This window comes from Centruroides sculpturatus, unplaced genomic scaffold (genome assembly GCF_000671375.1).
Source record: "Centruroides sculpturatus isolate CEXI.00-Female unplaced genomic scaffold, Cexi_2.0 scaffold736, whole genome shotgun sequence".
Classification (NCBI taxonomy): Eukaryota; Metazoa; Arthropoda; class Arachnida; order Scorpiones; family Buthidae; genus Centruroides; species Centruroides sculpturatus.
The window spans coordinates 415,600-428,342 of record NW_019385055.1 but is presented as its reverse complement, the minus strand read 5'-3'; the positions used below and the strand labels follow the sequence as shown (position 1 = coordinate 428,342).

At 29.9% G+C, this 12,743-nt stretch overlaps 1 protein-coding gene across 1 annotated transcript; it reads right to left on the bottom strand.

Annotated features, from left to right (window-relative positions):
• Positions 1 to 258: 258 nt before the first annotated feature.
• Positions 259 to 9,198, bottom strand: LOC111634004 (maltase A2-like). The gene is made up of 10 exons (XM_023378674.1): positions 8,670 to 9,198; positions 4,860 to 5,039; positions 2,174 to 2,316; positions 1,980 to 2,105; positions 1,786 to 1,908; positions 1,551 to 1,666; positions 1,275 to 1,470; positions 1,032 to 1,205; positions 839 to 961; positions 259 to 735 (listed from the first exon to the last, which is right to left on the bottom strand). The coding sequence occupies exons 1-10, from the start codon at positions 9,097 to 9,099 to the stop codon at positions 367 to 369; spliced, it is 1,980 nt and encodes a 659-aa protein (XP_023234442.1). The 5' UTR covers positions 9,100 to 9,198; the 3' UTR covers positions 259 to 366.
• Between the last annotated feature and the right edge of the window lie 3,545 nt (positions 9,199 to 12,743).

Below are 12,743 nucleotides of genomic sequence, written 5' to 3'. Positions count from 1 at the left end.
ATATTTTAAAAGAATTAAATGTTTTGAATTAAAATGTAATTAGTTTGGGAATAACTAAAGCAGACTCCATACATTTGGTATCTGCCAATTGCCAAAATAATTACCAATTCGTCCTCTTTGATTTGGCACAATATACCAACAAGGTGTGGGAAACAGCAAAACTCAGATTATTAGTCACGAGTAAATTATCTATACTATTGATACTTGGAATTGAAAATTAAAACATTTACATGTTATGATAATGAATTGAAAACATTATTCAATGCTTCTAAATCATCTTTTATTAAAATAAAATTTAAAAAGAAAATAAAATGTTTACGAAATTAAAATAAAAAGTTGAGAAATACGTGCAGAGGAATCTCGGAATCAATTATCAAATTTGGGTACAAATGACAGAACAACTGATTCCTTTGATCCTAACGTCACATCTTTTAGTTTTATCTTCGAATGACCAGATTCTGCCAAACGTCCAGTCAGATTTTTACTCCTAACTTCGACATTTGCAGAATCTGGTAGATTTTCGTGACTATTAGTAAAATCTATAGTGGAAGAATTATTTCCCATATTGATTACTATTAAATAGCCAGGCGATCCTTTCCTTATTCTTAACATACAGAACATATTTGGTTTTTCTGACAGATAGTACACTTTACCAAACCTAATCGCAGGCTGAGATCGCAGTTTTACTAATTCACGGAAGACATTAAGATGAGATCGAGAAGTTTGTAATTCATTCTGAAAAAAAAAAGTAACGTGTTTTACATTATATACAAAATATCTCATTAGATTAAAAACATTTAGCTTAAAAAACAATTTTTAACATCTTTGCAAGCAATACCTCTACATTAACTGTTTCAAAATCGTCTTGTATTGGTAGCCAAAGATTTGTGGAATTACTAAAACCAGCTGAGGTGCTATTATTCCACTGCATGGGTGTGCGACAAACATCACGTGGCTTATCCTAAATTTAAAAAAAGTTAAATGACAAAAATATTTAAACAATTTTACAGATGTAAGTTTTCAAAACATACTGGATTTGCAACATCCTTCACTTCTGTGGGCAATATTCTGGCATTTAACATTCCCAATTCATCTCCATAATAAATTATTGGTGTCCCACGATTTAGTAATGTTGCCATGAAGATTCCATCTAAAACTTCCTCTCCTACTCTACTTGCCAAACGGTCAACATCGTGATTTCCAAGCTACACAAAATTAATCAATTTAAATCTAGTAATATACATTATTTTAAAGTTAATATAAAATATATTTACCACCCAATTTGGCCATGCCCAATCTGGCAAAGATGAAGTCCAATACTCAAGATGCTCAAGTAAATCTTTAGCTGTTGACTCTTTAGTCAATTCTAACAATTTAAAGTTGAAAGGAATATTTGATAAAGGCGCATCTTCTTTTCCATAATACAATAGCGTGTTATTAAGTGTATCATAAGCTTCAGTCATCAATATTCTAACACAAAGAAAATTGAACTTAATCTTTGGTTTCTTTAAAATTAAAATTATATAATACATAAATTGAATCTTTATTACTTTTTACTTCCTGTACTGTGTGTGTAATTATCCAAGATTTCCCTCCATTCTGCAAGGATAGTAAATATCTCAGGCTGACTTTTTGTATAAATATGGTCCAAATAGTCATATTTGTCCTAAAGAATAAATTTCATATTCAATTTATGAGTAAATAAATTACTATTAAGAAGTTAATAATGATATTGTGTATTACATAAGTAATTAACAATTAAAAAGATTAATTTTCATATATTACTTTTGAAACTGTGGCATTTTCATTAACTGGTTCATCCAGCAGTTCTTCACTTTCAAAAAGATGAGGTATAGCATCAATCCTGAAACCATCTATTCCTTTGTCTAACCAAAATTTCAATACTTGCTATAAAAATGAAAAAGTTTGGTTTTATATTTTCATCTTCAATTTGTTTTTTTTAGTTATTAAAAACTTGCCTCTAGTTCTGCTTTAACTAAGGGATTACGAAGATTTAAATCTGGCTGATGTTCTGAAAACTGATGAAAATAATATTGACCTCGTTCCTCGTTGAAAGTCCAAGCTGAACCACCAAAAACACTAAGCTACAGATATAATAAATAAATTATTGCTAGCTAATACTTCATAAATAATTTTTAAATCATTTATTTACCCAATTATTAGGTGGACCACTAGTTCTGTTACCAGCCCAAATATAATAATCTTTATATACAGAATTTCCTTTAACACTTTCCTTAAACCATGGATGTTGATCACTTGAATGATTTGGTATAAAATCCATAATGACTTTCATATCTAAAATTCATAAAAAATATTGTTTAATATAGTTGAATTTAAACAATCTGTAATAGAAATGAAACACTATATATAATACTATGCATGAAAAACATGATTTTAATGATAACCAACATCTTAAATTTGAAAAAAAAAATTATGCCAAAATTCCAATATTTAAGATACATTAAAAATTTAGTTTGCTTCAAATAAAAAATTAATTTAATGTGTGACTTTTTACATTAAAAAGAAAATTTAAGTTAAATTATGCTTGAATAATTTGTAAAGTAACATCATCTCAATCAGATGAGCTAGTTTTAGTGTGCATAATCAAGAAATGTTAAAATCAAAAAAAAAAAACACTATTTAAACAAACAAAAGTTATAGATTTTACTTAAAATTTGTAACAAACAAGAACTTTTCAAAAATTATAATCTATCATTTTCTTAAAGGCAAATTACAGAAAAGCACATGAAAAATATTGATAAAATATATTTCCTAGTAAATTTTAGATTTACTAGGAAATATATTTTATCAATATTTTGCATTTGCTTTTGAAAAACTTCCTATTTTTAAGAAACTAAATTTCTTAAAAATAGGAAGTTTTTCAATGAATATAAATATTAAAATAATTTTAAAATTTCAAATATTGGAAAATTTCACTTAAAACAAATAGTTCTATTTTAAAAAGTTCTAATTTTAAAAACATTCTGGCAACATTTTACAAGGTTAACTGTTGAAATACTTGGATAAAGTTATTCCCAATTTAACCAAAATTCTTAAAAAGGTTGGTAAAGCTTTTATTATATCATCCTTAATTTGAAATTTTCAAAATCTAACATTGCTTATTAAAATATTGCCACATGTTATAAAAATCAAATCATACAAGGTATTGCAAGAGTTTGTAGGATCTGATCTTTTATAATAAACTCTAAATTCAAAACTATCTATCTATCCAATAATGATCTGAGTTAGTGTTCCCAAACTTTTTCTGCATATTGCCTTTTTGTTCAAAAAACTGATTCTCAGCATCCCTACTCAAATCTTCAGAAGTTTTTAAAACATCAGGTTTTAGGACTCATACTACAGAAAACAAATTCAAAACAATAATAATTAACTGCATACTCCATATTTAAGTAAAAAAAAAAAAAGCTTTTGAATGGTGAACTTAATCTGTGATAATCAGTTCAAAAAATTCTATTTATGAAGAATCTTTAACAGAAATTTAGTACTTCATTATTAGTAAATAATTAATGCAAAGAAATAGACAATACATTTTTCAATCCCTCATCTAAAATCAATCAATCTTTAGCTGAATGTAGTGATCAATTTCTGTGCGCAAGAAAAATTGGATGACCACACTAAAAATACATTCTATCAAACAGTTACAGAAAACACATTAAATCAAATCCTTAATTAACATGCTTTCAGTTAACATGTTTTTGTTTTAATGTGGTTTTAATTATAAATGATCAATTTTTCTGTACATATCACTTTTTTTGGTATAATACAGTTCTGGAGAAGGTCACTATTAAGCTTTCTATAAAAGCTCTATCATCTTTCACTATTTTTAAAGAATGTACTGTACCTTGTAATACACAATTGAGAAAAGTGTGTACAACATTTAATTATTTAAAAACTTTTTATATTTCTAACTATTATAAACAGCAAAAAACTTAATTTTGAGGGTAGGAATGGGTTTAATAAAAAAAATTGTAAATGCTAATAATGAGTAAAATTGTCATTATGTTCAACCCTATTGGAGATAAACATGATCCCCTTTATCATTCCCTCAATCTTTAATCACCAAAATTTAATAGCATTAATTCACCTAATAAACAAACCTCCCTGAAAAATTTTATAAATTGTTGACAAAAGACACAGGAGTTATTAAGCTTAAAACAGGGTGAGCAGAATCTTGTCCACCTCCACACACACACTAATATCTATACATACAGGAAAAAAACACCTCCAAATTATTTTTGCCTTTCTCAATGTTTCAAAGTGTCCTGAGCCAAAAATGTAAAAATCTTGGGGTCCATTTTTTGTCCCATCACCATACTTTTCCTCTTACATATAACAAAGAGAAAGTATGGCAATCAGTCAATAAATGTAATTAGATAGTTGTGTGAACCAATAAATAGAAACAAAAGTGACAGAAAAAAATCTATCATTTATGACCTAATTGTATTCTAATTTTTAGACTCTGAATGTTGTTAATTTTCTGATAGTGTGTGGATTTAATCTATATAACCTAAAATTTCAATATAATTTTCTAAAAAAATGTAAAAACAATCAATTAGTTGTAAATTGCTAGTGTCAGTTTTAAATGAAAATTAAAGAACACCAAACTTACATGTTATTATATATATCTAAAATGCATAAAAAAATTTACTTTATACATATGTATATAAAAAAATGTAAAACAACAAACATACATGTATAAGCACAATAATGTATTAGAAATGTAATAAAGCATTTAAAATTAATTTTTTTTTCTATTTATAGTTTAGCAACAATTTATAACAGTAATTAAATATTTAAGTTTTAATTAAAAGAAATACCTTTCTTTTTTAATTTAGACATCAGCATTTCAAAATCTTCCATAGTTCCAAATTTTGGTTCTATATCTGTGTAATTACTTATATCATATCCATTATCTTTCATAGGAGACTGATATATTGGACTTAAAAGTAAAGAATCAACATCAAGTTTGTCAAAATAGTCCAATTTCGATGTTAAACCTGAAAATTTTTTATACATATCATTAATAGAACAAATCAATAAATTATAAAACAAACAAAAATATTTGTTTAACATAATTTAAGAATGTAAAAATAAAAAACAATTTATGTAAATAATTTTACAACATATTTAATGTATGATCTTACATATCTATGTTTATGTAATAATTCCTACATTATACTAATTAAAGATTAATTCAAATTAAAAGCATTTTGCATTTGAAACAAACAAAAAAAAAACAAAACCCAACTCATTTTAAAAACAATTAAAAAAAAAAACATTCTTACAGCTAAATCTTATTGAAAACAGATAAAACATCAGGTTACATAACAAATCAAAATGAACTTAATTCTATAAACGTGATAAACATATCTAAATCAGTTATCAACAATAAGATTAACATGCATTCTCAGTCCTTAGGGTGTGCACGCTGATGTCCAACTGTGCGTTCTCCACATGGATTAGCTCCGCCAATCTAAGATATGCTAAGCAAGCATATCTTAGATTGCTTGCTTAGCATATCTTAGATTGATATATTTTCAACATTTCAGTGATAGATTAATCACGTGTCGACAGCTGTACATATATATTTAATAACTCAAATGATCATCTCACTGCTGTCCGTTCACACAAAAGCCACTATCTTTGCCGTTCAACAGTTTTGATGATGGGCCTTGTCATCAAAACTGTTGCATGAAACAATTCACACATTCTTCAGGCTGGCAGTCAACAGTTGTAACTGCTACAGCTGATACATCACCTCAGTTCCAACAGCATGAATTTCTCACCAAGTAGTACAGCTTCTCAAGACTCTATTAAGTCAGATTTATTTTTATGCAATAATAAATCTTTGAAAACAAAGAACATGCTTTTTACTTACCTCTATGTAAGAGGTTGACATTTTTAGCTGACATAATTTCTCTCATTCATTTTACTCCTTTATAAAGAATCTTTGAAGTTAACCAAAAAAATAAAATGCTACTTTGAACATCCAAAAGTAGTTAACAAAATTGTGCATTACGATTCCTCATTTCTTTATGTAACACATGAAACTAGCTTTTATTTTGTCAACTTTCTATAATAGGATAAACCAAATGAATCCTGTTTCTGCTAGTGTGGTAGAGTTCATAAACAAATAGACCGACTCTGGCAAATTTAAAATATGCATGCTGACATTTCCCTTTTCTAAAATGTCACACTAAGATTTGTTTCATAAGAAAGATACCACTAGATATTTGAATATTTTTATCTAAAATTTCTCTATAAAAAAGTTGTACTAAAATTTATGATGAGAATCAAAAAATGGATGTAATAAATATACCTTGGAAAACACTTGAGTACATAAAAAAAACCATACAACTTAATCAGACAAACGAGTTCCCCTTTTATTAGTTAAAGATCAAAAATTGATTTAAATGTAGTCTTTTTGGAAAAAAAAAATTATATACAACAAAATGCAAAAAATAACGATTCACGAGTTACAATAAATTGGCAGACAAAATAGTTTCTTCCACTCTGTTTACTACAGAAATAGTTTATTTCCTACAAATGGTGGATGCAAGTATCTTCATTTAGATCAGTGTTTCTCAACCTCTAACGAATCAGTGCCCCCTTCAATAAAACCATTACGTAGTATCGCCCCCTTCGCTACAAAATTCCGATGCCGAGGGACAAGGCTAACGCCAAGTTTGTACTGCACTGAGTTCGACTAGTCACTAGTATAATGTTATTTGTTTAATTATTGTATGATATAACGAATAAAATATCTAATTATTCTTAATATAATGTTTTACTATATTGCCCAGAAAATTGTTTTTTGCTCCCAAAATATAAATTGTTACTAATCACCCCCTCAACATGGAAAAACGCCCACATGGTGGCGATATCGTCCCCGTTGAGAAACACTGATTTAGATTAATAAAAAGCTATTTTCTGAAAATATCAAGCACATTGCATGCAATATGCATAAAATTTTGGTGTAAAATGGCCCTTATAGATAAATTTAGATATCAAAAAAGATATTCATCAAAGCATGTTTTCTAAGAAACTTCTTTCAATACTAATCAAAAGTTTTTTTTCACATTTCACCAACAGTAAAATTCAAGGTCAGAGAGTCACCAGTCAGAAGAATTGTACCTACTCCGACTCCACCCCAAAACATTCAACTCTTCAATACTGGTTTCTACATCATGTAATAACAGGAAGTATCACTTCCTCTTCAAAATCTATTTTTATATCGATAATTAATCAATCAACCGAATCCAAATTAATGAGATCAGATTCGGGTCACCCAAAATCATTGACGACGGTCTGCTTTCCATGACAGATGAGCATCACTGGACATCAGAGTGAACAACCATTACATGTCCATGTGAGTTTAGCAACATCAATGATAACTTGCCATCAGTTTAGTGTAATAACTTTTAAAAAAGTTATAAGTTTAAATCACTATAAAACAACATCCTTCAAAACAAAAATATATTTATCATATTACTTTAAAGGATATCAATTCTTAATAAATTAATAATTATATTTAAGAGAAAAGTTTATCCCTTAAATATAATTAAATTCTAGTAGTATCTTTCCTTATTTTTTGCGTTTAAAATTTTCTAAAAAGAGCAATTTTAAACACAAGCATTGTTATTGCTCTTTCCAGATAATCTTTTGTTATAATTTAAAACCAACAAATTTTAATCAATCATACAAAAGTGAAAATACCAAACACCATCAGAAGTCTAACTAAAATAAATTGATCAATTAGTAGTAGTAGTCACAGAATTCAAAGGAAATCTAACTTTATCACTTGCAACCAGAATTACTACAAAAAAACTAACAATAAATTTAAGTTTTTTTTATATTAAATGCTGGGTGCTTGCAAGTAATATTTTGACACGAAGACGGCATGTCACATTGACGCTGCATCTCCTCATCAAAATATCACTCGCACACACCAACATTAAACATTTGCAAGCCTATCTTTTTCAATTTAAAATTACAACTGAAAACAATATAATCAATTAGGCTTTCACAAAAAAATGTTAGGAACTAAAAAATTAATCATCAAATTAGGCTGAAAACGGCTTAAGAATTTTTGAATAAAGAATCACCAATTTTGGTGTCAACCCTGTAATATCAAATTTCTTCCCCCCTTTGGTTGTTCCCAAGGACTACTACTTGCAATTGGTATTTGCCGATAAGTAAGAAACAAGTAGAACATTCAAGGAAAAAATGTAACCTGAACGGAAAGGTCATCAACTTCAGAGAAAGACTAAGGAGAGGACTTTGAAACTAAGATGATGTAATACTAGTAGAGATTGCTAAACTACAAGATTACATATAAATCTTTTACACACAGTGCTCTAATTTTATAATAAATGTAACAGTAGATCAAACATAAAAATTTGATAATTTAGTTGTAATTTGAATCCCAATAATTAATTATGCACCATTTTAAAACAATCATCCCACTGATATATAAAAAACCTGTAATCTTATACATAATGCAACTAATTTTTTGCTCCAAATTATGTATCAGATTACAAATTTTGCCCCATATTATGTATAAACATAATACACACATTATATACATATATATTGATTTAGACTGCATATAGAAATTAAGTAGTTACCCTTGAGATCTCCCATTCCATCGCCGTCTCCATCTTTAAACGAAGGAACGTAGACGTGATAGAAAACGGATTTCTGCCACCATTCTAGTTGAGGTGGAGGAGCGCATCTGGGAGCCAAGACGATGATGACGATGGCCCCAATTAACATACCTAACCAGCAAACCCAGAAGAGGATAAAAAGAATCATTCTTGCACGGACCCAGGCGGGTTCGTTCGCATATTTCATTAATTCTTCCTTTCCCATTCCGACATTCAAATGGATATTCTCGATGTCGATCTTGGCGTCGCCATTTTTATCCGGGAAATCTTTGTTAACGTATTTTACCTTCGGAGTATCATTCGGAGTCAATTGTTCCTTAACTGCTTCTTCTTCGTTTAATTCGACATCCGTATCTCCCACCGAATTTATTTTATTCTTATCTTCTTCCATTTTATCTTCCTCGCAAGATTTCGCGTCCTATCTAATCTATGCCACGCAGCTAACTTCCTCTTTCTCGGCAGTCTCGCGGATGATGCAATGCTCTACGTGATTGGATCGTATCCAGCCGCATTGCGAGGCTACTGTACTACGCCGCAGCCATTATTATTTTTTAAAATAATATTTTAAGCAGTTTATGGCTTTAAAGTATTTTTGTAAGTTAAACTTTTTATAAGCAATAAATAAAATATTATATAAAAATTATACCTTGCATGAAAATATTATTTATTTTTTTTCTTTTCTAACTCGCGGATAACTGGACCCGTGGGTTTGGCAAAAGGTCTTTTTTCGTGCCCACCAAGTGTTCTTGCAGTGGATCACATCCACTGTAGGGCAATAGCAAAGAACGAGCCTCAACATATCCCCATGAATATTTCTGAGAATGATATCCTAATTCCTTGAACGCTCGGCCATCCGGCCGGCGACGTTTTTTAAAACTCTTTCTGCCCTGTGGGCACTAAGAGGACTTCTTTAAGCAAGCCCATTACGTGTTCGGCCAGGCCCACAATGGAGCCGATCGGATGGCGAACGACGAGAGGGCCCCACATACCCTAAATAGATCGCTGATAAAAATTCCTTAGATGATGGTTGCTTGGTTGGTTGATCCTGGATCTGCCGGATCGACAGGCAGAAACGTTAACAACCTCGGACATCTGGCCTGTTGTTCTCATTAGGGTTTCTCATTTCCCGGGAAATTTGCCTCCAGCGGGATTACGGGAAAAATAATTTCTTTTCCCGGGATCCCGGGAAATTCCGGGATGAGATAGTAAAATAGAATTTTATATGAATAAAAAAAATCATACAGGAATATTATAAATTTGAATAATTTAATTTATTTTCTAGTAAGTAACTAAAAGTGTAGGGCCAATCTCACCCATACGGACACGTTAGGCTCAATTAATTTATGTTCTCCTACATTATAAGATGAAAGTAAAATAAAGCGTTTCATTGGGAGTTTTAATGATTACGAAGAAAAATACTATTTTATTTCTAAAGATAAAATAAAAAATAAACTAAAGTGCGATGAGTGATATTTACTTTCAGCAAGTCTCCGCTGTTCAATGATGCGCAAACACAATACATAGATATTACACGAACTAACAAGTAGAGACTTGTAAAACATAGGTAATAATATGCAGCAAGAAACCTCAAAATTTCTCTCTTAGGTGAATCTTCAAGATGCAACTTTTCGTATAATAAATAATAGAAAGAAACCGACATGGTAAATTATTATTGAAATGCGAGATTTCCCGGGAAAATTAAATTTCCCGGGATTTTTCTCGTAGGAAATAAACGGCGAGAATCCCGGGAAAGAAACCCTAGTTCTCATGTTGCTCGCAATACACGTATAACAATTCATATATACGATTTAACTCGTTCTTTAAACAACAGGTGTTTATAAACATTGTAGTTTTTTTATCTAATCAAATGATTGATTTCGAAGTTACTCTTATTTTGATTTATTTGTGTATATCTTATCATCGTCACAGACAACGCGTATAACCTTTTTACGCAATATTACTGAATGGATTTTTAAAAGTTTGCTTATCATGTTAAATCTGCAATATTGAAGAATTAAATTTATGCAAGAATCGTAAAGTAATAATTACGTGGCATATTTTTATTATTCTTTGAAATTCTGTAAAAATTCCAAACTAATACATATACAGTATATATTTTAAAAAAGCAAGGAGATGCATTTACACAAACAAACAAAAATTAATTTATATATTGCAAAAAATTAGATAATGATCATAAATTATTGTTTAAAATATATTATGAATATTGTTCTCAATTAGTTATTAAATCCTATAAACAATTAGGACGGTGAGCAGAAGGGCACTTCTCCAGGGAGCCAAAATTCCAAAATTGTTACATGGGCAAACTAATAAATTTATAGAAAACTGTCACACATGAGTATGAACAGTTGTATTATAAAATGTAACATGCATTATATTAATAAAAAATGGTATTGTGTGATTTTTACTTTGTAACAAACTAAAGAAAGATTTATCCGAAAGGCGGAAAGTCGAGAGGTCACAGTGGCAGCCTACCACTACGGATGACCCGGGATCGAATACTGACGGATCGAAAAATCCCCAGAAATTTTTTGGGGGTGGTTCATTTAGTTATGTCAGACCCCATCCCTCACCATCTGGCCACCCCCCTTTCCTCTCTTAATGGGCTTGCATAAAGAGGCCCTCTTAGTACCTCCAGGGCAAAAAGAGTTTAAATATATACATACATATATATATATTAAGGCAGTTTAAATTATAATGTTTAGAAGTTAATTATAGATTCCGTAATTAACTTCTAAACATAAGATGCAGCAAATTAAGATTAATCGAATTCTACCATTTAATTTTTATTTGAAGTCGCATTGGCGTAATTTGAAATTGGTTCTCGAAAGCTTCACCATGTTACTAAAGCAAGAATACGAAGCGAAGAGACAATAAAAAAAAAAAAAAAAGCAAGCTTATGTTAAATTAACGCTTCGAAGTGCCAAACTTGTCTTCATCAAAGAAAAACTCCCAAGAAAAAATTTGACTTTCGTTTCGGGTGCCTTAATTTTTACTTGGCGCAATATTTTTTACATCTCGGATGTTTTTCTTTGAAAATCATTTTATTTATTTTTTACTAATTTCACTAACTTTTTCACTGCTTTTCTGTTGGTTACGAGTTATTTGTGACTATTTACTATTGATATAAGAACAAATTATGTTATATATCTATAATATAATTCGTTCTTAAATCAGTCAATAGAAAAACAATGAAAAAAAAATCCAGCAACGAGAGTTGCGTAACTTTCCCGTCTGTTATGTATACACAAGGAAAAGTATTGGAATCGTGTCAAATTTTATCCTCCGATTTTTTGCAGATCTTCGCGTTTTGACCTCCCGAATCTAAAATAAGAAAACAGCAAAAAATTTCCGTGGATATGTATGTATGCGTGCGTGCATGCATTGGCGTCTATTTCCTTTAATATTTCAGGATGGGGTAAAGATTAAGAAACAAAGGTTGGCACGGTAGCTTGTGTATAAGTGGAATGGACGCTATTAAATTTTGATAATAAAAGGTCGAGGAGATAGAGGGTGGTCACGTATCATATCTCGCGTGGTGTTGGGCTTAATGATTTTACTTGTTAGCATCTTTATAAATCTCTTCCCTACCCTCAAAATTAATTCCTTTGCTATTTTATAATAATTAAAAATATCTCGTTTTTATAACAAAATCTCATAATAGATGGCGCCACATTTAATTTTATTTATTATGATTAATAATTAAAAAGAGATCTCATAATAGTCGGGAAAGTTACGCAACTCGTTGCTAATTATTTTGATTTTTTTTTATTCAGGGAGTCTCAAACCGTGATTTGCAAAATCCTGGGAGGGTCAAATTTGACACAATTCCCATACTTTCCCTTGTTAGGTACAGTATACAAAACAGCCGGTAAAGTAAAAATAAAACAGAGATCATAATCTAACTGCAAATAACATTTATCGTGACATCATCACAATGCCAGGCTGTAATTTTTAATTTATTTCATTTAAAATATATTCTCTCCACCTCAATTTAGTACTATAATGTCTTGCCCC

Coding starts and splice junctions, on each gene's coding strand:
- LOC111634004 (XM_023378674.1), bottom strand. CDS start 9,099: ATGGAAGAAGATAAGAATAAAATAAATTCGGTGGGAGATACGGATGTC. Junction 1,667..1,785: donor AAAATGCCACAGTTTCAAAA/GTAATATATGAA, acceptor TTTATTCTTTAG/GACAAATATGACTATTTGGA. Junction 962..1,031: donor TGAAGGATGTTGCAAATCCA/GTATGTTTTGAA, acceptor TTTTAAATTTAG/GATAAGCCACGTGATGTTTG.